This window comes from Acipenser ruthenus, chromosome 4 (assembly GCF_902713425.1).
Source record: "Acipenser ruthenus chromosome 4, fAciRut3.2 maternal haplotype, whole genome shotgun sequence".
NCBI classification, from domain to species: Eukaryota; Metazoa; Chordata; class Actinopteri; order Acipenseriformes; family Acipenseridae; genus Acipenser; species Acipenser ruthenus.
Genome location: NC_081192.1, coordinates 98,670,783 through 98,695,972, shown reverse-complemented (window position 1 = coordinate 98,695,972; position 25,190 = coordinate 98,670,783). Strand labels below are relative to the sequence as shown.

Genomic DNA, 25,190 nt, shown 5'->3' with positions numbered 1-25,190 from the left:
GCAAGTGTCTACCAGAAGCCATAATAGCAGTACAGTATTTTACCTGTATTTCAAATTTTTCAGTCTGTTTTCTTCATTAAGTATATGGGAAAACTACAAAGCGGTATGTAATTCACAGTCTTAAAGTAACATTATTCAGCCGGTTTCATTTTACTTTATGAAGCATAATTAATTATGTATGGTGATGCAAAACTTTTGGCCATCGCTGTACAGTATATTTTTCACTGGGGAAAATGCGTGGTAGCTGGTCTGATTTTAATCTGTACATCTGTGCTGTCTGCTTCCAAAGGATTACAACCATTTAAATACTTCACCAACTGGCCTAAAGTTGCAGATAATGTAGACTGAGAATCTTCAATCACTCTTAACTGACTGTTTCAGAGCAGTGATTCACATAGTACACTGCATGTGCTGACAGGATCTGAGAGGTCCCTCAGGGTCCTGCTGCCTTTTAACACATCACTGGCTTAATAATACAACGTTTCAAGTCCTGTGAAGAAACTAATGTGCCTCAATCTTCGGTGCATAGTGCCAGTTCAACAGAGCATTGTTGAGTGCTTGTTAGGGTACAGAGGGGTTTGTGTAGCCGACTTCGGGGGGGGCTCCAGGATACGTGTGAAAACTGTCGTCCATCTTCTCCAAATAAAACCCTGTTCACATGAGATTAAGTATTTTGGATTTTAAGGAGTGTTTTAGAGTTGATGCCCATATTGACACCCTCTATCAATTCAAGTATTGTTTCCCTCAGTAACATGCAACATATGTTGAATTCGAGCATACCTGTATGTTTTAACACTGGGGTTAAAGGATTACAGTGTCTTCAGTTATGCAATGTAGAATTGAGAAGGTTGAATCTGATTTCTTAGAGTGTTTACTAAACATTACTGTTCATTTTTATTTTGTAGTGATCATTAGTTAATCGTTGTAATAACGTTTGTTTCAGGTACTTGCAGTATATGGTGCTAGTTTCACGATTCCTATTTTCAAGGTTCTGGATTTGTATTACTGAGTACAATAAGTGGTCAGTAGCCATATGTGATGAGCACAGAGCTGGGATGTCTTGTACTGTAGTGCGGTGGTGAGGACGAGGGGATAAAGTACACCAACATCAAAGCCAGTGATCTCCCAGGATCATGGGGTCAGGTTTTGCACAGTAGAAATAGAGAGCTATTCTCATAGTAATTCTGAGCCTATTTTGTTGCATGTTCTGTAGTTTTAAGTCCTCTGAAGCCTGAGAAGCAGCATTGCTGATGAGGCATGTGCAGGGCTCACGTGTGATGGATGGTGGGCTGCTGGTGTTAGTTCTCTCTCGTGCTCTCTCTCGCGCTCGCTCTCTGAAGGCTCTTATCAGGTTGGTGCCTTTTATAATAGAGCTTTTTTTCTTCAAAGCAGTTTAGTGAGATTAAAGTCTATACTCATTAGCATTCTATGTTACGGTCATGAATACAAATGATTACTGTGCACAAAATGAACCTGTTGGATTCTCTATGCTGTTACAGTTTACGTTCCTCAGAGAATTCTTTTTTTGAAAATCAGCCAAAATTCCTGCTTCTATAAATAATGCAAGCAGACATTTTATAAATATGGTTTAATTAAAATAGTAATAATCCAACATAAAACTCATGACATTAGTCTAAATATAGGTTTTCACTGAAAAGCCAAAAATGTTTTACCCCAAGGGCAATAATAATTTTGTTCTCATGCAGTGTAATGCATTTTATAGCACTTTTAAGCAGGTGTGATAATCGGTTAATGTTAAGGAACCTTGCTGTTATAGTTTTTATCTAGGTTGTGTTAGTGTAGTGTAGCAAATAATAGTGTGGGGGGGTTCAGTTTCTAAAGGCTGATTTACTGTACTGCTGTGTCACACAGCCGTTCTTGGTCATTTTTGTAATAGAATTATTTCAATTGATTTTTCTGCCTTGTGTTCTTGTAGCATCTTTTATTAATGAATTACAGTAAGTGCTGTATAACCTTGGTGTTTCTAATCAATGATTGTAGTAATGGCTATATCAGGCTTGCTTGCAGCTGACATTCATCCATGTGATGTTTTCTTGTACCTCCTAGTTCAAGGTTGGGCCTTTTTAAATGAACAGAATTGAAATGCGTTTTGTATGCACTGGAAACTGGAATCACTTTTGATGTGTTAGAAAGAAATACGCCCTCCGCCCCTTATGGTGTGCAGCTCACTTGTTGCTACATTAAGATGGCAACTAGTTTCCGTCAATTACCAAACCATAGAAAAGGAGAGTGGGATGTCTGTGCTGTCATCCTAATGAACATCTGATCTTAAGCTAGGAAACGGGGATGTCAGAATGCAGAAGATTAGGAGCTCTGTCAGCAGGACACAGCAAGCTGCAGAACAGTCGCCAGTTCACATTAGCTAGCGGAGTAGAAAATGGGTCTGAACTGAAAATTCACACATAGTGACGCATCATCTAGAAGGCACCATCCTTTGAGCAAAGAAAAAAAAAAGCGGAGCTGCAGTCAGCTGATGGCTTCTGGTTCTGCTCAGGTTGATATTATAGGGGAATGGAGGGCTGTACCATCTGAAATGAATGCATAATGAGGGAGCTGCTTTTGTCATCTGAGTGGCAGCAGCGCTAGGCAGGAGAGAGAACCTGAGAGGGAGTGTTGGTGACGGTGGGTAAACATGTTGTGGAGGGAGGAGGAGGGGGGCTATGGAATTGATACAAGCTCCATTCTACAGCTGCAAGCTACAGGAGCACACTGAGGCTCCAGCAAAGGTGCTGGGGTTTCTAACAGCTAGGGAAACTACTACAAGAACCCGGTGGGGGTGGTAACCTGAGAATTATTCTCAATGCTGTTCTTCTACACCCTTTTACCTCTGTTGGTACCTTCCAGCAAATTCAGAATTAGATATATTTTTAGCTTGTTGTATTCAGCATTAATGTGACAGAATAATTCTGTCTCTACATCAGTAAGCAGCTTGCTGTTTTTTTTTTCCCTGCTGTCTCTCTCTCTCTACTATGCTTCCCTCGGCCCTACTGGCTGCAGTTTTCAAAGGATATCGCAGCTCTGGTAAGAAACACAACTGGTCGTTTCCACATGAATTCCCCATCTCATTTGTGTGTGATGTTTTTGTTTATTTTAAAGCACCACTCATTCTGGTTCCTGCAGTGCATTTAATATGGTACCTGTTTGATTTGCAGTTGGATTGACAGCACACCAAACAGCTACTGCAGCCATGTTCAAAATGCTTCGCCCCTTTTTACTTTTTTTTTTTTTCTTTCCCAAAGTACTTTGGCCTCAGACCTGTAAGTCCCACCTTTTTCATGTACAGTTTTATGCTCTTGCGTGCGTAAATGAAGGGAGGGAATTGCCTTTGAAAATGATTGCCAGACGTCTTAGGATTTGAGCAGGAAATGCTGCAATTTTACACCGCAGGTACTGTAGATAAATTCCCCACTGTTAGTGAAATCTACTTCATTTTTGCATAAGGGTTGTCAGTACGCTGTTCACCAACACATCCCTTTTTTTTTCTCAAAGTACAGTATTTATTTGCTGTTTTCTTGGGGTAATGTGATGTTTGAACATAGTGAATTCATTGTAAGATGATTATGGAGGTGTCTTTCGCTACCAAGGGATGTGTGTGGAAACGTTCTCACTTTGCCTTTGCTATTTGTCTTCAGAATAAGTCTGTAACGCGAAAGGTGGGTGAGCTGCTCCTACAGAACTTGTTTTTAAGATTTATATTTTGGGCTTGGTGCTTTTTTTCTGTTCAACTGTAAATCTCTTATGATACAGCACATTTTCTTCTGTATCCCATTATAGCCATGCAAATAAAATAGCTCTGTATTATATATTTTTTAATTTTCATGATTTCATGTGTTTCACTGTACTGTTTTTTCCATTCTATTCACGGTTAACTGTTTTATGGAGGGTGGGGTAGTGGGAAAGCTGCCTTTCTTGAATGGGTGCTGTAGACAATCTTGGGTAGAACTGTTGCTTTTTCATGTTGCTGGTTAGCACTGTACCATGAATGATTAAAGTAAGCATTGCTTTGTTTTATTTGTAATGCAAACATTTAATCTTTCTTACTGAAGCGTCACAAATTTAAACTAACAAGGTTTGTGAGTAGTTCAGTCACTATTTATGTATGTATATTTATTTATTTATTTATTTATTCATTCATTCATTCATTCATTCATTCATTATTAATTATACTTTGCTTGTTAACTCTTCAGTTGTAGCAGCTCATTTCCAGGAGATTCCAGAGACATCAGGCATCACCATCCTGACATTTAGGACACATCTTTCCATTTTGCATCTGATTTTCACCGTTTTCTGTAAAGTTGTGTGTTCCTGAAAACAAACATGAATGCTTATGTTTAAGTACGAGTAGTGTGTAGTACACATGTCTTGCTTACTGATCTTTTATTGTTCTTTTTTCTCTCAGGCATATTCCAAAGATGCATACCTAAAAGGCAATGAAGCTTACAGTGGTAATGCCCGGCACATCCCGGAACCACCTCCTTTATGCTACCCCAGAGTAGACACTAAACCCCCAGCAATGGCTCAGGCCCCTGATGTGTCCCCCTCCAGCGAAGCAGCACGGGGGGCTCCACAAAGCAGCAGTACCGGGGGGGGTAGAGGAACTTGGCTGGGGGAGCAACCTGAACTCGGGTACCGCCTGGAGATCCCTGTTGCCCCCTTGCTCCCACAGGTCCCCAAGACCCAGACAGTGGTGTGCGTGTGCAACGAGACTGTCAGAACTGTTGTCGTCCCCTCTGAGAAAGTCATCGACCGGACATCGCGGATTAGTCGGTCAGGCCCCTCACACAGAACTGAGGAGGTCCGGTACAGTGCAGCGGTGGACCAGGCTGGAGCTGTTAAGATAAGGACAAGACCTGCAATAGTGTCCTCTGCTGTCGGGCAGCGCCAGTACCCCCCTGCTCGACCGACTGAAACAACCATCTTCTCTTCAGGGGGGCGACCTATTAATTATGCTAACTGCCCCGATGGACACATAGTATCTGGCAGGCCCCCGCTAACAGCGGCTGGCGATCCTTTCCCAGTAGCCTCCAATCACTATTCCCCTTCTTCCTCATCTACTTCCCCAGGAGCCCACCAGAGCATTGACTGGCGCAACTATAAAACCTACAAGGAGTACGTCGACAACAAGAGGCAGCACATGTACGGCTGCCGGACTATCCAGGAGAGGCTGGACAGCTTGCGGGCCGCTGCCCAAAATTCCACAGATTACAATCAGGCAGCGACAGGTCCCGGTGGTCCCCGGGGAGTGGGGGGTGCGCAGGTACGTCGAAGGAGCACCTCCCACGACCGGGCTTACCAGACGTCGTCGGCGATGCCCGTTCGCTACCGTAGCATCTCCCAAGAAAGACTGGGAGGGGGAGGGTCTGACCAGGAGGAACACATGAAGGACTGGCCCAGGAGTGCTTCCCAGGATGCCCTGACCTCCATGCCTGTAGGGACACAGAACCCCCAGGCTAACTCCTGCGATTACCTCGGGAGGCAGGCTAAGACGCCTCCAGGAGCCTGTTTCACCTCAGGACGGCCTGTGGAGAGGCGAGGTTATGGCAGGCCTGAGCTTGAGGAGAGGCATCATCCTGCTTACTATGATGGGGCCCAGCTGCCTAGTAGGCAACTGGTCGAGCAACATGCTGTCCATCCGGCCCACAGGACTCCTAGCTTTGCCATTCCGCCTAGCAGTGGCTACAACCTGGACGGCAGGAAGAGCGTCTCTGTCTCCCCTCACTTCCAAAAAGGTACGGAACACTTCCACCCCACTAGAGACTTCCAGCAGCACACAGCCCCAGTGTCAACGGAAAGGCCCCCCTGCTTGGTGGTCAAAAGCTCTGGACTGGAGCCTTCAACCTGTCCCAAAAGCCAGATCTCCAGCAGCTTGGATGCACTGAAAGACCAAAGAGCAGTCGTCGCTAACCACCTGCCCCACACAGTCCAGCACTTGCAGCCACGGGCCCGAGCCGAGAACGTGCCAGAACACGGCATGGAGGCGGGGGTCTCCGGTAAGATCCTGGCACAGCCCCTTACGTTTAGCTCCACACAACAGCAGCAGAAACCGAGTCCCGCTACCTCCTCCAGCAATGGTACTGCATCTATTAGAACCAAGAGCAGAGATTCCTCAGGGAAAGAGCACACACACAGTACTGAGGTTCAGGAAACCACAACGGTGGTCCTGCGGGAGAAGCCCCCCTCGGGGAGGCCCACACCGCAGCCCCTGAGGCACCAGTCTTACATCATGGCTGTGAACGAACCCGAACCCGAACCCGAGCCCCTCTCGGACTCCACTTGCTGGCTGCCCAATGACGCCCGCCGAGAGGTGAACATGAAGCGCCTCGGAGAGCAGAGGAAAGCATTTGGCTCCGGCTCTCACGAAGACTCCCTGGCTTCCATTCCTTTCATAGGTAAGTGCGCTCCTCTGTATTAATGTGTTACCAAGGAGATGATCTGGAATACAGCAAGAGGAAGGGGGTGGGGTCTGAAAAGACATCAGAAACAATGATTAGAAAAGACCTGTGTGGATCCTACAAGCAATGTTAGATATATTTCCTGGGGTTGAGAAATGGTTGTCATTTTTAGGACATTGATAGCTGTGATTTTGAGTTTATAGCTAAAGAAAGGGGATACTTAATGTTCTATGTCGATTTGAGGAAGTGATAGATGGAAGCTAATTCATATCTATCTATCTCTGCTTACTTTTGTGTGTGTTTAGTAATATTCAGGGAGTATCCAAATCTAACACAACAAAATGTTTTCCATTCTGTAATATTTTTTTAATATGAAATTTGAATTTTTTTCTGGTTCATTTTTATCGAATACAATTTATGAATTCAGATCAGAAGTTAGATCAGAGGTTTGCATTAACCCACACCTATTTAGTGCCTATTTTCTCAACTTCAAATATATTGGACGCTGTGGAGCAAAGGGTTAAGACATGATTAGTTAGTCAAACCTGCTTATACAGGAATTACTGCTTGAGGCACTGTCTAAAACAGGTCTCTGTAGATGGGTAGTCTTTCAGTACAATATCCAGATTTTGCCTGGGAAAATATATACACATTGAGATCATAATGGTTACTTGTTGTCTTTTAATACAGGTTTGACTGTATAAGCTCAGGTAAATGGTGCAGAACTGCTATAAACAGTGTGGGATCAGTTTCCACTGAAAGCTAGCGTCCCAGTACATGCGCATTTCAGTCTGGTTTCCATTTCAAGCACCAGCAGATAATTGTTCTGTCGTTTTGACATTCAGCATTATATATGTGGAAGTAACCTTGCATCCCTGGAGAGATGCTTCTCCAAGACTATAGGTCTTGTGGCAGTGAGCTGGCCAGGGGCCTGCTGTCTAATACCCCGTTTACACCTGCACACCCAAGCCGAGCTGGTGACGAGTCGAGCCAGCCTGGTACGGCTCGAGTAGCTTTTTTTTTTTTTTTTTTTTTTTAATTTAGTCATTGGCAATTAGTTATTTTTTATATTTTTTGAAATGCCCAATTATTTTTAGGCTCAGCTCACCGCTACCACCCCTGCGATGACTTGGGAGGGGCGAAGACAAACACATGCTGTCCTCCGAAGTGTGTGCCGTCAGCCGCTCGCTTCTTTACACTCTGCAGACTCACCGTGCAGCCGCCACAGAGCTACAGCGTCGGAGGACAATGCAGCTCTGGGCAGCTTACAGGCAAGCCCGCAGGCGCCCGGCCAGACTACAGGGGTTGCTGTTGCGCGGTGAGCCGAGGACACCCTGGCCGACCTAACCCTTCCTCCCCCTGGACGACGTTCGGCCAATTGAGCACCGCCCCCTGGGAGCTCCCGTCCACGGTCGGCTGTGGAATAGCCTGGACTCGAACCGGCGACGTCCAGGTTATAGAGCGCATCCTGCACTCTAGCGAGTGCTTTTACTGGATGCGGTTGCTTTTACACTAGAGAAAGGCGAGCCAAGCTGAGAGACGTCGCGCATAATGAACGTGCTGAGTCGATTACATTAAATGTCACAGACTGCAAAAATAGAACAAAGCATTAATTTAATAAAATATTTTTTTACCATGGATTTTTTTTTTTTTTTATTGCGGAGAAGTACTGAAAATGCGTGTGTGTGGGGTGGGGTGGGGTGAGGGGGGGCGCATTGTAATACATACCTAAACAAAGGAAGCAAAGACGGGGGACCATATTAAAGATATACATAATGCACCTTGGATATAACGCTCCTACAGCATGTCCCCCAATTCCCTATACAAGTGCAATATTTCTACAGTAAATACAGTACCGGTGTTCAAACTGTAAACAACTCATCAGTGTAACATCCGTTTCTGTCTCTCCCTTTTGATACAGTATCTGAACTGGAGAAAAGACATCTTATTCAGCATTCGTTTTATAACTAAATATTAGATCTGTAACATGGTTATCTTTCCTGATCTATTAACTTTTTTGCTGCGAGAGGAGCTGCAGCTTTCTCCAGGAGACGAGACGCTTCAGCCCCACTCTGGCAGCCGAACCTGAAGCGAGCCCATTCCCTCTTCCCCTCTCCCGACCTGCTCTCCTTCTCGCATTTTGTTGGTTTGCTTGTCTGTCGCTTGACTGAACTCCCGACTGCCGTTTAGCCAGGCTATCATTTAAAAACTGCTGATTTAAAATGGTCCTCGAGTGGGAATGTTTTGTTGTAACAAATATAGCGTTGATTACACAGTGCTTTATGCATGGTTAATTCACGGAAAGTTACATTTTTGATTCACTATATGCGTATTATAGAGAGGGAATTATTTTTAGTATTTTAGTCAGATGTGTGTTATGTGTCCTGCGGAATAAAGGTAAGGAGTTAAGAAAACATTTACCGGTTGAGGTCCTGGGGGTTGCCACTTTTTCTTGTAATGACGCTTGAGCGTGATGACGAAATGCAGTAACCCCGCTCAGAGCCTGCTTCGGCCCCGAGCCAGATTCAGATATGTTGCAGGGCTGGAGTTTCACGGCTTGGTTCCGGCTCGGCTCGGGTATTTGCTAGTGAAAATACACCCGTACCGTGAGAGCGTGGAGCCTAGTGTAAACGGGGTATCAGTGCTCAGCTTGCAGACCCACAGATACCATGAAGGCCAGCTCCTTCAGTAGTGCTACATGATTTATCATATTTGTTGAATAATCCTATATACCAAACGTACACAGAATACATGCATACTGACATGTGGTTTGCTGAAATAAATAAAGTAAATAAATAGTTGAGTCGGCAAAACTGCACCAGTTGTGTCTACACAGAGTGAGGAGGAGACTTTTTTTATGATTAGTCGATTATGAAAATGGTCCCAGAGTGGGATTAATGCATGAATCTGATTTCTGTTACAGCACCGTCCTTCAGCACCTGTTATGGGAGGCTAGGACACCAGGCATGTTCCTCTAATACTAGTACTGGAACATCCTGGAAATGTCTATCTTGAGCTAAACTGACACATGTGCAGTACAGTTTATCTCTGAGCAGCAATGTGATTTTGGACTGAGACTTTACTGTAAATCTCAAGACTATTCCCTTTTGAAAGTGTCGCACTGTATAAAGTGTGTATCTGCCTAAATAAATCTACCTTTTTAAAGCATATTGCACTCTCTGAATCTCTGAATGCTGCAGAGGATGCTTTTGTTTTTATTCACAAACACTCCTATTTCCTAGATCCTCTTAGTTTTTGTCTTTAGGTAAGGATTTTTTTTTTCTTTGACAGTGAAACATTTTACTGTAGTATCACAGATGAAGGCAGAAGCTGAAATCACATGGGATTACACAGCAGTGGATTTATCATTTTTATCCGTCACCGTGTGGATAATGCACCCTTTACATTTATATTTGTTCGCATTATGTGTTTGCAGCTTTAGTTCTGTTCTAAAAATAAAATGTGACCTTTTATAACCTTCACAATAACTAAATTAACTGGAGGAATGCCACCTCTGTGTGGCCCTGTACTAGTATTAGAGTAGATTCACTCTTCTGGAGATCTGAATAAGGAACAGAGATGAGCAATTTTCAGCTCAATTTTAAAGGCCCCTTTCTCCTGTAAGGACCTTTGGGTTTACAATAGGTCTGTCCTTGAGGCAGTAAGGAAGATCTTGTGACAACCCTGTATATCACTGATATGCAACATAGAGTTTCTGCATGCTTCTGCTTCCTGTTTTCAAGAATTGGTAGCATGCTGTATATTTCTGCATGTGTTAAACCTGTAAAGGCTAGTGCTGAAGTCTCTGATATAAAATAGGTCTATATGGCGGTCAGAGACATTCTTGAAGGGGTTATTTGGTAAGAAGCAGGTGTCCTGCCGTGATGAATCAATGAGACACATTGTTAGTACACTGTAAGTTCAGATTCATATTTGGTGAAGATAACCATGATTTGATATAAAGTTCAAGGTAAATAAACTACTGTACTTCCAGACCATTTTTTCTGTCAAAACAAATTAGGGGGGAAGATATTCCCAATTTCACTATTGGTAGCTAAAGTCTATGATATGCAGTATATATTTGACTGTTCACTTATCTCAACACATATTCTATTGTTTATTGGCAGTGAATTTAGGGGTTTGACTTCTGGACCCCACTGCCTACTTTGATACTCAACTCCATCATATTAATTGTGTTTTACTTTGTCAAGTTTATAAATATAACAAACCGCTGACAATGAAACACATTTAACAAAATCTAAACAGCCAAGTTAAAAAGAAAAGTGAAAAAAAAAATTATTGGTCAAAATAATACTTTGATTTATGTGTGTTAAAGTAGCCTACGTCTTGCCTTTCTTTATCCGGTGTTTGTTTGAATAAAAGTTGACAAGTCCAGGCGCAGCAGAGCTTGTTATCGGATTGATATTTCATTTTTCCTAACAATATTTGAAACCAAGCCCAAGCTAAGCATACAAGGAAGTGAGTGCGAGTGTGTAAACTCAGACAGACCTGCAAAGGGAGTCTTGGAGTTGCATCAGGACACCAGACAGGCCCATGTCATCCACTGGTTGAGTCACCTTTACATCACTTCCTCTTTACGTATGTTTCAGTAAAAAAGGTGACATACGTTTCATTCTGGATTTGCATTACTGTCGCCCTCTGTCTGGACACAGCCAATTAAAACATAACTTTAGAACTGCTTGAGTGTGGAACTCAGTGAGATCAGTGGTTTTCAGCACAATGAAGCCATTTCTTTGACACTTTGATTTATTAGGCATTTGTAGCAATGTACAAGACAGCTTCCTCATTCAGTATACAACTATGGACAAATGTTTTTCATCACCTTAAAAAAAAAAGCTATAGGAACATAATGTGATCTTTTATTTAACACCATGTAATCAAAGAAACTACAAAATGATATCGCAAAAGTCTACTGGAAGCCATAATAGTAGTGCAGTATTTCATGTTGGATTTCGAAATGTTATGTTTTTCCTTTTTTGACAGTTGTTTTGTTAAGTACTATATGGGGAAAACTACAAAGCGCTGTGTAATTCAATATGTTAACGTAATATTATTCAGCAGGTTTCATTCAACTTTGTGAAGCAAAAATTGTTAATTCTATACGGTGATGCAAAACCTTTGGCCATTCATAGCTGTACATCTTTTATAGTATTGCCCGTGCAAGGGGGTGTCACATCTCAAAGAATACTGAGGAAATCTGACTATATTAAAACTTCAATAGATTCAATGAAGAATGGCTTTCACATTGTTTGCAGTTGGGTCCTGCATTAGCCAGTTTCCTGGGCTCTGCATCTATGGAAATCTTATTCAATGCTCTTCCCTTTTGCAACAGTGGAGTGTATCTGTGGGAAATGCTGCTAATGTGAACTTTCCTGTGTTTGGGAACATGTAGGGACTCGCGTTGTGTGGACCTTGTGTGTTAGCAGTGCTGTGATGTATGATGAATCACTGGTTCTGATTGCGCTCTGTTCACCTGAACAGATAAGGGCCTTGATCACAGCGTTTAATCATATCCTTTTTACATATGGGACTTCATTTTTTTTGTTTTTTTTAAGGCAGTTGTTTTTAAAGTCACGTACAAAATTGTAAAGATTATTTTAGGTCTGATCCAACTATCCTCTCCCACAGTCACACAGTTGCAAATAACTTATTGAAATGAAATCTTTGAAAACTACAGTATGATAAATGTCAACATAATATGGTAAGCACAATATTGCATTTTTATTTGGAAATAAGTTATTTGAATTGACTAACTAGTAACCAGCACATCTTTTAACATTATAGATTTGCTTTTGATGCTTAGTTTAAGGCAGAGTCTTGCAGATAATGATCTGAATGTTGAGATGCACAAGTGTGGGGAAAAATTAGAAAACAAGATGCTCTTCATGCAGAACGATGCTTGTTAAAGCAAGTGTGATGGAGATTGCTTGTAATAAAGAATGCCGGACTAGTGCGACCTGTCCAGAAGCATTCAAAAGTTTACATACTGAAATGCGTTCACTTTGAACTATCACTAGAAAGTGCTGGTACAAGTGAAACAAGGCTATAACAGGTGCAGACAATGCTAACACTCAAAGCTCGTAAAGCACAGTTCAGATATTTGTTGGTCCACGTGCACATGAGAACAGACCACTTTATTTAAAATGCTGGCAGGACTCAATGAGCTTTTTGAAAAGGCTCTGCATAAGCAGTAAGATCCATGTCCAGCAGTATGCAGTATTAGTCAGAATAATTTATGTAGAGCAAAGCATAGGACTGCCTCTGTTCAATGTGGGTAAATCGCTTGACAGAAAAACCAACAATTGCACGGTTCGATTGCTCAGCCGAGGATGGACACCAGCCGGAACACTTTTTATTCCGAGTGGGTCCCTGGTTGCTAGTAATCTGTGCTGCCAGTGGAAACGTTTGGGTTACAGACCAGGGGAAGAGCAGTTTGAGGATGCTGGACAACACAAGGGAATTTACTGAGTATGAGGTGCCTGACATGTGTGGACTGCGACCGCTTGTACGAGCAGTTAGTCGAAGAACCTTTTGGTGGGTGACCGCTGCTGCGGATTGCAATATGTTGAGTTCCTGAGCTTTCAGGGGAAGGGAGTGAGGGAAAGTAGGGCAGCACTTTAATTTTAGAACCAAAACCCTGCAGCAACATTCTGCAAGTTCAAAAGGAGCTTTGCATGGAGGGCGTTTGTTAGGCAAAATGTTTGAAAATAGAATTTTTATTCATCTAGGCTATAAAAAAAGATGAAAAAAATATAGGACAGGGTGACAGATAAGATGGTGGATTACACAGAGTACAGCTAGAGGCCTCTCAGTCTGAACATACTTTTATGCAGTCTTTTGACATTAAACTGTGGACGGACAGGAGTATATTGAAATTTCTTAGATTTGTGTTGTTGGTTGTAGATGTTCTGTCTGTGGTTTAAATCCTCTCCACACTGAAAACTGTCAGTGTTTCTGTTCTGCTGTTTCTCTTGACAGTTGAGGACAGGCTGAATACTAGTTTGTTGAGCTGTCAACTGTGGTATAGTAATTGTTGATTTGAGACAATGTTTGTACAGTAGTATTTCTTGGGGGGGTGTGGTAATTACTGTAGTGGTGTCCTTTGCAAGCCTTAATCACAAATATTGCTTTTGTATTAAAACCATTGGTATAATTATGTGAAACCTAATACTCTGAGTAACCAGAAAAACAAAACACAAGTTAAGTTAGTGCTTAAGATCTGAGTCTAAATTGTGGCAGTTTTCTGTTTGCTTTGAAAAGGATTCAGTAATAGTAAACAGAGGTGTGGCAGACTGCTTGACAAACATTTGCTAAGTTATTGAGAAGAAATGTTATTAAAATGCTAGCTAACAAAATGAATTAATAAAAACCAAAACTTGGCTGCTGGCTTTGGTAAACTAACCCTTTAAGAATCATGCCAAAAAAAAAAAAAAAAACATTCTGATGTAAAACTATGAGAAACTTACACTGCCAAAGTTTGTCTGCTTGACAAAGCGGGTCATAATCAATGATACCAGGTAAATCTGAACTTTTTGAATGTCGTATGTACTGCCTATAGTAACTCCTATCCATTGCATTGTTCCAGATGAGCCTTCTAGCCCTAGCGCTGACCATGATGTCACACACATTCCAGCTTCTGCTGTGATTTTTGTTGCACCAGCCATAGCAACAATTCCCCCCAGCCCAATCACCCCATCTCCTCTCATTCGACGCCAGCTATCACATGACCAAGGTAAGGCGTCATTGTGTGTGGCAGAGTTGTCATTGACTAGCATGCTGTTTGTGACACACCATTGCACAGGTTTAATATTGATATATACAATATCTTGTTGTAGTAATTAACTGGATATTATTTGTCTGTCTGTTTGTTTCTATCTGTAGATTCTCTCAGGCTTAGTATTGTGGAGTCCCAGTCGGCTGGAAAAACTGAGCGTTCAAAGTCATGTGATGAAGGACTGGATAATTACAGAGAAGAAGGGAGATCGTAAGCCACTTTCACTTTCCCTTAAATTTGCTGTTGTATCAAGTTGTTAAAGGACCCCAATGTTCAGGACTACCATAGGTTCCTGTTTTTTTTTTTCCTTATTGTTTTAAATTGTTTTGCAGGTCATCCATTAAGCATGTGTCGAGTCTGAAAGGACTCAAGAAGGTGAGTTTTATATACATTTTATATTTGTATTACTCCTGCATTCAGCACCGTGGTCTGCTTATTCTCAGGATTTATATATATATATATATATATATATATATATATATATATATATATATATATATATATACAGACGTGCTCAAATTTGTTGGTACCCCTCCACAAAATACGAAGAATGCACAATTTTCTCTGAAATAACTTGAAACTGACAAAAGTAATTGGCATCCACCATTGTTTATTCCATATTTAATAGAAATCAGACTTTGCTTTTGATTTTTTATTCAACATAATATTGTAAATAATAAAACAAATGAAAATGGCATGGACAAAAATGATGGGACCGCTAACCTAATATTTTGTTGCACAACCTTTAGAGGCAATCACTGCAATCAAATGTTTTCTGTAGCTCTCAATGAGACTTCTGCACCTGTTAACAGGTAGTTTGGCCCACTCTTCCTGAGCAAACTGCTCCAGCTGTCTCAGGTTTGATGGGTGCCTTCTCCAGACTGCAAGTTTCAGCTCTTTCCATAGATGTTCGATAGGATTCAGATCAGGACTCATAGAAGGCCACTTCAGAATAGTCCAATGTTTTGTTCTTATCCATTCTTGGGTGCTTTTAGCTGTGTGTTTTGGGTCATTATCCTGTTGGAGGACCCATGACCTGCGACTGAGACAGAGCTTTCTGACACTGGGCAGTATGTTTCGCTCCAGAATGCCTTGATAGTCTTGAGATTTCATTGTGCCCTGCACAGATTCAAGGCACCCTGTGCCAGGCGCAGCAAAGCAGCCCCAAAACATAACCGAGCCCCCACCATGTTTCACTGTAGGTATAGTGTTCTTTTCTTTGGAAGCTTCATTTTTTCATCTGTGAACATAGAGCTGATGTGACTTGCCAAAAAGCTCCAGTTTTGACTCATCTGTCCAAAGGACATTCTCCCAGAAGGATTGTGGCTTGTCAATATGCATTTTAGCAAATTCCAGTCTGGCTTTTTTTATGTTTTTCTGTCAAAAGTGGAGTCCTCTTGGGTCTTCTTCCATGGAGCCCACTTTCGCTCAAAAAGCGACGGATGGTGCGATCAGAAACTGACGTACCTTCACCTTGGAGTTCAGCTTGTATCTCTTTGGCAGTTATCCTTGGTTCTTTTTCTACCATTCGCACTATCCTTCTGTTCAATCTGGGGTTGATTTTCCTCTTGCGGACGTGCCCAGGGAGGTTGGCTACAGTTCCATGGACCTTAAACTTCTTAATAGTATTTGCAACTGTTGTCACAGGAACATCAAGCTGCTTGGAGATGGTCTTGTAGCCTTTACCATTACCATGCGTGTCTATTATTTTCTTTCTGATCTCCTCAGACAACTCTCTCCTTTGCTTTCTCTGGTCCAGGTTCAGTGTGGTGCACACAATGATACCAAACAGCACAGTGACTACTTTTCTCCATTTAAATAGGCTGAATGACTGATTACAAGATTGGAGACATGTGTGATACTAATTAAAGAAACTAATTAGTTTGAAATATCACTATAATCCAATTATTTATTATCTTTTCTAAGGGGTACCAACAAATGTGTCCAGGCCATTTTAGAATATCTTTGTAGAATAAGCAATAATTCATCTCTTTTCACAGCTTCTTTGCTTTATTCTATGACATACCAAAGGCATGCAAGTATACATGATAAAATAGCTTTTAATTTCATCACTTTTCAGGAGGAATGAAGCATTATTTCAATGAGCTGTAAGGGTACCAACAAATTTGAGCACGTCTGTATATTAGACTTGAGTTATATTTTGTGAATGTTACTTCTGTGTCAATTTTTATACATGTGTTTTTTTTTGTAGTGTGGTGGAGTAAATCACGATGTTGAAGGAAATATAGTACATTTAAACAGAACACAAAATAACACCAGCATATTCTGTATGTAGGGATACTTTAAAACTGCTTCTTTTTCAGTGGACAAAACAAAATTTGGTTTAATTAAATTAAACATACTGATTTTCAGTAAAGTAAGTACCCCTGGAAAATATGCAAGAAAGCTGCACTGAAGTGCACACACACACTGCTTCTGTGAGGGAGAATGCAGTTCACCTTGACCTGTTGGCAAACAAGTAGGCAGACTCTATTAGTGAAATACAATACAGCAAAGCATGTTTTATTTGTGTGCCACAGATCGCATTTATACTTGATGACGATACCCTTTTCACAGGGCCGAAGAGGAAGTGATGTCACTGTAACCATTTTAGCAGATGGGTGCTTTTTACACATTTTAATTTAGTCTGGACTGGCATTAAGAGGCAAAATAACCTCGGCTCATCAACTGCGAATACTAGAATGCATACTGTAATACTAATGTGATATTGGTTCTGAAGCTCTTGAACCACTTCCTAGTAGGAAGGTGTGCTCATAACTCACCGTTTTCAGGTTGTGTCTGAGAGGCCTTTTATACTGCCCCTCCTAGACGATGGTCTTTCCATATAGAGTTGAGTCACATTTGTAGGGCATGCTGATAACTACCAACAAAATACAGGTTTCATTTCTCATTAAAGTCTACTTTAGTATGCCCCCTAAGTGTGTTTATTTGGAGTTCAATTGGTGTAGTATGAGTTGCATTTTCCACAACAAAGGGTCTGTAGAAAGCAGAGGGGCAGGGCTGGCTATCACAGTCGCTATGTCGGCCCCCACACACAGTGGCGCAGTGTGACTGCAGTGCTCTAAACAATCTCTAAACAATCTCAGCCCTGCTGTTCCTTCAGTAGAAGCATGACTGCATTTCGTTGGTATGTCCCGCAGAGACAGCCCAGTCCCAGTGTGCTTGGGTAGAGCTGATGGCAAAGACGGGTTTGATTTGTGAAACGGACACTTCAGAAAGTTACAGTCAGGGCCTGCTTGTTTATATTTGCCTGTAACTTCTGCTGCGTTAAAAATAAAAAAAAAGAAGATGGGAAGTATGTCTCTGGTAAACACAGCTACTGTATGCAGTTCCTTCGTGCAGGTTTTTGATTTTGGCAGTAACTTGTTCTGTGGGTTTATTAACTGACGTTTTGGTTTTCTTTTGCCAAGGCTGTTGATGGCCAGAAGTCTTCGGAAGACTCTGGCTCCAGGAGGGACTCCTCGTCGGATGTCTTCAGCGATGCCTCCAAAGAAGGATGGCTGCACTTCCGCCAGATTAGCACGGATAAGAGCAAGGTACAGCACTTTAATAGGGATGTTTGAAACCTTGTAGAATAATTTAGAACACTTTTCCTTTCTGTGTGTTATTCGGAGTATTCCTCTGCTTTTTTGTTGCAGAACTAGATTTTATTTGGGGGGGGGGGGTCATGTATCATTTGATTTTGTAGAACAGAGCTACAGCATTCTCATTTGCCTAATAACTTGCTGGACCTGCCATACATCTTTGTATCAGTGATATTTGCAAGTCACTGGTGGGGGCAAGAAAGGTCCTTGGATCATGTGAATTATGCCAGTGTTCATTTGACATTTGATAGTGTGCTAGACATTTTATTTCTCCCCATCTGCCTTCATGGCTTGTCAGTTTGTTGCTAATTTACTGTAGATTGAATATTTTATACCTAATTTGAGTAAGACATGTGTATCATCTTGTAACTTTAGTATATCTTTTTTAAGCCCTTCTCTGTCAACATCAGATATTTCGCTGTTCTTTTGCGCTACGTAATGTTGGTGACGATGGTCAGCTCAGTCTATCTCCCCTCCACAATATTAGAAATAGTATTGGTTTAGTTCTGCCTTCCTTAGATATCCCTGTTTATTTTATAACAGCTGTTGTAACCCTGTTTCAGTGTAATAAATAAAACCTTATATTCAGAGTTCTCTGGAGAATGTAAATTAGAATTGTTCTGCTCCCACACACACACACACCGCATTTGGAATTTTAACTCTCAACACAGATGTAGGAGGGAGGTTGGTTGAGCTGCAGCTTTCTGCAGTTTGTATCTAGAATCAAAGCCTGCCAGGTTTCAGGCATCTGTAAACCCGTTTTAACATTTGTTATACTTCAGAATCTTTAACTGAGGCAGGACTGTAGGTGTTTAATGGAGTTTGATGTAATAAATAGGATACCATTGTCTCTACCTGTGCTGGTTAGGTAAAAGGGGAGTTTTGGGGGAAAAAGACTGGTATTAATAACTCTTGGATTAGTGGAAATTTACAGTGTGTCAGATTTGAATGCTGGAAGGCTTTAGCACTATTGGTTATATTCACGGTTTGTTTCCCTTCTGTGATATAACAGTACTGACATGGCAGATTATTATAATGAACTTCTGCAAACTATTTACACATGTCATGTCCAACACCTTCTTAGTAAAGTTTCATATGAATGATGAGTTAAGCTTGTACTTTGTTCATGCCAATGATTAATCAGATTAATGAGATATCAAACGTTGCATCCTTTTGTTGGCATATTTTTATTTATTTTTTATATTTTCTTACTAAAAATGACTTATTGCATTGGTTTCTTGTCTTGCCCAATTATACAAATTCTCTGTTATCCATGACATGCTGGTGCCTGTCCTTGCAGCTTGCCCAGGGTCAGCAGTGTGTGCTTATCTGATTTTACTGACTCCATAGCCAGCTTGATCGTGAACTCGATAACCTTTCTGTCCAACCAGTGGGATCTCAAAACGCACATTGGCAAATTGAATAAAATCTAAACAAACAGTGAGAACCTAATAGCAAAGAAATGGAAAGAGAGGAGCTTTACCAGATTGCTGTAAACCAAGACGCTACTTCAGTATTTTAGTGCAAAAGTTGTTTATTCATTTTATTTGACTGTTCCAAAGAACATTTGTCATGATGATCTTTTCAAACCCCATAACAGCCTTGATGGGCTCTTCACTTCTAGAGAGCTACATTATGAATAAGCCATGTATGGCTCATAAATCCTACATTGGACAGCCCTGCTCAGGTTCTCGGGGATCTGACGATGAAGGAATTGGATTTCTATTTTTTTTTAGTGGAGAGTGCGGGTAGTTCTTTATCAATCAAGTCCTTTATTAACTAACATAGCATCTCACTACCATAAGGCACAGTAGCTCCCGTTGGACTGATGGAGGCTCTTCAAATGAACCTCTTTTGTATTTCAGCGGGTTGGCAGTGGCATCAGGCCGTGGAAGCAGATGTATGCAGTTCTCAGAGGCCACTCACTCTGTCTGTACAAGGATAAGAAAGAGCTTCTGATGCAGGGATCCTCCCAGTCTGAGGAAGAGCTCCAGCCAATCAGCATCAAGGCCTGCCTGATTGACATCTCCTACAGCGACACCAAGCGCAAAAATGTCCTCCGGCTCACCACCTCAGACTGTGAGTACCTGTTCCAGGCCGAAGACCGAGAGGACATGCTGTCCTGGATCAGGGTCGTCCAGGAGAACAGTAACTTGGATGAAGAGGTAAGCACTGTCCTGGAAGGGTTTTACAAAGGGTTAACACATGGTGATGCAATTGGACTTCATTAAATTCACATTTAGAATTGTTACAGGTTCATTCATGACTTTCTTGAGTTATAGTGTTGTTGGAATGAGCTGAATTTTCTATATTTTAATAAGCTGCTTTGTATAATCTGTATGTGTATCTGAATAAGACTGTGTGATGTGAGTCAATAAGTTGTAGAGCCACCTTAAGGTGTGGTTCTCTGTGCTGAAAGAATGTGTTTACATTTGGGGGAAGGTAAATTGGATATTTGTAAACTCACAGAGAAGCCAGCAAATACAGACAGGGTACATGCTGTGTGGAGTCACAGACAACACCCGACATAGGGGATATATAGAAGAGTTTGAGATTAGTTCATTGCATTCCTGTGAAACAAGCACCATTCTACATTGGTAGCAGGAATTACCCATTTGTGGTAAATATTACTTTTTAGTTCTGTATTAGGATATCAGTTTATAAACTAATATGTTTATATGTGGTTGCAATTTTATATATAGGCCCTAAAATTATGTTTTAATATAAATATTGTTGGTAAAAAGGGCTTGACCCTTACACTGAGTGATAATGATTTGTTTCTGTTTGGTATACCGAAATATTATTGTCATGGCAGAATATAATTTGATGACTGTTTTGAATTACTGTTTACCATATGTGTTGCATATCAATTTTTGATTAAAATAAATACATATATCGAAATGGAATAACTACAGAAAATAAGAACTAGTTACCATATTAAAAATCCACAGCATGAAACTGGTTGCTTTGGCAATACAGAGACTCCAAATGCAATTTTGCTAGCATTCACTTAACTGCTTGATAATGATAACACTATACTAAAATAAATGTACTTTTTCTTCCATCTAGCTTAACACAATTTTAGTCTACAGCACCAAGAAATGAACCTTGCTTTTTCTGTTTCTAGAACGCAGGTGTTACAAGCAGGGATCTAATAAGCAGGAAGATAAAGGAGTACAATACAATGATGAGGTAAACAATGTGACGGCTCCTGCTGTGAAATGTCTTTTGGATATTAGTTTCCTCTTACACTATACAGTGTTGACACAATGGTTCCTTTTTCAGTTCTTCTGGCAGCAAAACTGAACATTCTCCCAAAACCCCCCGCCAGTCCCTCAGTATTCGACAGACATTGCTGGGAGCAAAAGGGGAACAGAAGACCCAGAGTCCTCACTCTCCGAAGCAGGATCCTGACAGAAAGCTTCTCAGTAAAGGTAGGAGGCTGCCACATTGTTTAGCTTGTAATGGGTTTTTTCAATGCTTCCATTACAGTATTGTAGTTCTTTCCATTTGAATTCTGTTTCCCTGCTTGCTTTCTGGGGGACCCAGAAGTGATAATTAACAATTTCCCACATGTAAGTGTTGTGACAGCAAACATTAAATATGCTCAACTATAATGGCTACACTGTAGCTACAAGTATTTGATAACCACCTGTATTGTTAGCTTTGTAGAGGCCAGATATGTCCTTTTTACCCAAGTTTTTTGAGTAGCCATGAGCTCACCTTGAATTTGAAAAATGTTAGATGCAGAATGTGGAAATTGATTTAATTGATTTTGAAAAGTGTGTGTTAATGGTTTGGCGATTCTTCCAAACAGAGTCCATGTAATACATGTTACCCTCTCTATTTTGTTAATGGAATTGCAGTTTGATCTGTCAGAAAAGATCTCATTTCTTTTTTTTTTTTTTTTTTTTTTTTAGATGACACAAGTCCACCAAAGGATAAAGGAACTTGGAGAAAGGGCATTCCCAGCCTAATGAGGAAACCATTTGAGAAGAAAGCAGTTCAAGGGGTGACGTTTGGAGTTAGACTGGACGACTGCCCTCCCGCTCAGACCAACAAAGTAAGACGGTCCCATAGAACCCTTTGTATCATGGTTTTTTTTTTGTCATGTTAATTGAATGTGCAATTAGTATTTAGTGACATGTCTTAATCTGTTCAGATTAAAAAATAAAGCATTGCAGTATAATTGATTCACTTTGAATCTGTAAAAACAAACAAAACAAATAATTTCAAGTTTGACAGGCAGTGTGGATGTTACAGCAGTAACAAGCTATTTCTCACTGGGTACCCATCCAGAGCCCCTTTACAAGTGAAACTTCACTAAGAGGGTGTTGGTAATTTTGGATTAAATGTTCTTGCACTGACCGTTCTAATTCTCTTTATTTATCAGTTGCCAACAGTTCAATCAGAGTCGCTTGTGACACAAGCTGATAGGACCAAGTTATTCACATTTAGTGTTTTGATAATCACATGTGTGTTTGTTTGTTTGTTTTCTAGTTTGTGCCATTGATAGTTGAGATCTGCTGTCAGCTAGTGGAGGAAAGAGGCCTTGAATACACAGGCATTTATCGAGTCCCGGGGAACAACACAGCCATCTCGAACATGCAGGAGGAGCTGAACAAAGGAATGTCTGACATAGACATTCAGGACGACGTGAGTAGCCAACAGCTAGGCTTCACATCACTGAGAAAACAATGCATTAAAGCAATTCTCTGCATGACTGCTGTATTCATTGTGTTATTTGTACAGAAATGGCGGGACTTGAATGTTATCAGCAGTTTGCTGAAATCCTTTTTCAGAAAGCTTCCTGAACCTCTGTTTACAAATGGTAAGTTCTCAGAACCCCCTTCCCACCCCTCCACTCACCCCTATACTGCCCCAAAACCTACTCGAATGTATTTTGATACAAACGTAGGACATGAAAATAAGGTATAGGCTAAGAAACAAGCAAAGGAACAACTGGTGAACAAACCCTTTACCCATTTAGGGCGTCAGGGTTTGTTGTGATTTCAGTTAGTCATTATCATCTTGGCTGCCATTCATCAATCAATGCCAAGCCCATATGTGTTAACCTAAGGAACATTAGTTAAAGTATGTCTGATAGTTGTACTAACATTGTGTTGATACTGGATTATCGTCGTCCTTATCCACTTTGATTTCTATACATTATGTAAGTAGAACCTAATGAACTTAATTAGTTCAAATGTGGCTGTCCACTTGTACTAAGAAAATCATACCTTAAAAACTTGACCTTGAGGGTATTTTTTAGCACAAGTTTAACAATATAGGTATTGGCTTAATTTTGCACGTGTTCTGACATGGTTAGGCTATTTTAATATGAATCTATTCTGTGATGTAAGTAGGATTTAGGTCATGGTTAGATGGTATTGGCATGCCTTTATTTATTTATTTATTTATTTATTTATTTATTTATTTAATTTTTTGGAGTCCTCCTTTAAATATGGAGAGACTTATTTGCTGATAGTTGTCCATCTGTCACACTCTACATTGTGAACACGATAACTGCCTTTATGTTGCACAAATCTTCAACAGACTTTTATCATACACACCCATCCTCTTGCAGAAAATTCAGATTGCATTTGGCTGTTTTATATTATGTATTTGCCTTACTAAACAAAAAGAACATGTGCAGGACTGTTTTTGAAGAATAGAAAGTGTGCCATCTAGTGGACACTTTGCAACACACAGAAGACCCAGTAGTAACAGTAAGGAGTGCTTTAAAGATCTGGTTTCTTCACTAATGTTTTTATCCCTTTTTGTATTAGAAAAATATGCAGATTTTATAGAAGCCAACAGAACCAGCGACCCAGTGGATAGATTGAAATGTTTCAAAAAACTTGTAAGTTGAACAATGAGTTACTACACTGTTTTCTGTATTCATATACAGTGTTAGGTTTAATATGATACTAAAGTTTCCATCTTCTCACTGCAGCTTCATGAGCTGCCAGACCATCATTTTGAAACTTTGAAGTTTCTGTCTGCACATCTCAAGACTGTGGCTGACAACTCTGAAAAAAACAAGGTACCTAAAAAGTGTTCAGAGAGACCAAGTCAGGTTTGCTCAGTTGTGTCACATTAGCTGTTCAAACTACAAAAATGTTATCCCATAATGTTCTTGTATTAAACCGTTTATAGTGTTGGTCAGCTACTATCTATTGAGGTGCTTGTTTTGTTTTAACTGTATATTTCCACAGTCCATGTGTTACAGACGCAGCCTGTTTTCTGAAACTGTAACCTGATGTGAATGTTTGTTTGTTTGTTTCAGGAAATTTCCATAATTTTCTATGACGGCATCAAACTTTTGGTGTGGGGCTGCAGTGTATAAATAACCAAATCTGCCAGATAATGAATAATTTGCTTATTACTGGCACTTGTCTTGCAGATGGAACCACGGAATCTGGCGATCGTGTTCGGTCCCACTCTGGTCAGGACATCAGAAGACAACATGACCCATATGGTGACACACATGCCAGACCAGTACAAAATTGTAGAAACACTTATACAGCATGTAAGTGAAGTGAAATGCAGTTGGACATGCCATCTGTTTTTTTTTTCGCTTGATATTGAGGCCTCCTTACTCCTCGAGTGGAGATACAGAGCAAGTCGCTTAAGGGTTTCAGAATCGAGGCCAAGGTGACCGTTTTCATGCTTGGTTGAGCTAATAAAGACTATACGAGAAGCTTATCTTGCCCAGGTTTGATTAAACTTGATTAATACACAATTTAACTTCCTGTGAATAAACTGTGGTTCTTGTCAATCTGCTTTATTTCTCAACTGATTTGAGTGAGTTTTGATCAAAGTAGGCTTGGACATTTGTTATGTTGCTATTCTCCAGCCAGTAGATGTAGTTTTTATGGTGACCTATACTTTTTCATGGTAATGTAGTTATTACCTAGGCAGGAGGATATGTACACTATGTACTGATGCATCTTGTTTTCTTTGTTTTTCAGTATCACTGGTTTTTTACAGAAGGCGGCAATGAAGATCCAATGGTGCGTATAAACACACGTTTACAGCTTGCTTTTTTAAATTTGATTTTGTAAAATCTCCTCTATTGGTCTTTATTTAAGCCTCTATTGGTCTTTATTTACCCAGGGAGGGTAGTTTTAGTTTTGTGCCGTTGCCGGGTCTCATATACATTTTGTTCAATTCTAGACTCCAGTTCGTCAGGAGAATGCTATTGAGGCTCAGCCAGTGCCAAACATAGATCATTTGCTCACCAACATTGGAAGGACTGGAAGTTCTCCAGGAGATGTATCAGGTAACTTGCCTGGGCCAGATGCGCTTTGGGGTGGGTTAACATCAACAGATGATGATTATTATTATTATTATTATTATTATTATTATTATTAT

At 40.7% G+C, this 25,190-nt stretch overlaps 1 protein-coding gene across 5 annotated transcripts in view; it reads left to right on the top strand.

The window, feature by feature from the left end:
• Window positions 1-25,190, top strand: part of LOC117399981 (rho GTPase-activating protein 21-like) — a 98,203-nt gene that overhangs the window by 68,255 nt on the left and 4,758 nt on the right. For 3 of the 5 annotated variants that reach the window (XM_059023188.1, XM_059023184.1, XM_059023185.1), the window contains 17 exons: window positions 3,019-3,042; window positions 4,421-6,410; window positions 14,020-14,166; window positions 14,316-14,418; window positions 14,541-14,583; window positions 17,640-17,765; window positions 19,679-19,978; window positions 20,941-21,005; window positions 21,099-21,247; window positions 21,734-21,876; window positions 22,314-22,469; window positions 22,566-22,644; window positions 23,603-23,676; window positions 23,770-23,859; window positions 24,220-24,345; window positions 24,788-24,829; window positions 24,993-25,098. In XM_059023188.1, coding sequence (XP_058879171.1) covers window positions 3,019-3,042; window positions 4,421-6,410; window positions 14,020-14,166; window positions 14,316-14,418; window positions 14,541-14,583; window positions 17,640-17,765; window positions 19,679-19,978; window positions 20,941-21,005; window positions 21,099-21,247; window positions 21,734-21,876; window positions 22,314-22,469; window positions 22,566-22,644; window positions 23,603-23,676; window positions 23,770-23,859; window positions 24,220-24,345; window positions 24,788-24,829; window positions 24,993-25,098 — 3,763 coding nt within the window. The remainder of the gene's footprint in view (window positions 1-3,018; window positions 3,043-4,420; window positions 6,411-14,019; window positions 14,167-14,315; window positions 14,419-14,540; window positions 14,584-17,639; window positions 17,766-19,678; window positions 19,979-20,940; window positions 21,006-21,098; window positions 21,248-21,733; window positions 21,877-22,313; window positions 22,470-22,565; window positions 22,645-23,602; window positions 23,677-23,769; window positions 23,860-24,219; window positions 24,346-24,787; window positions 24,830-24,992; window positions 25,099-25,190) is intronic. The other 2 variants (XM_059023186.1, XM_059023187.1) reach the window with 1 other exon arrangement.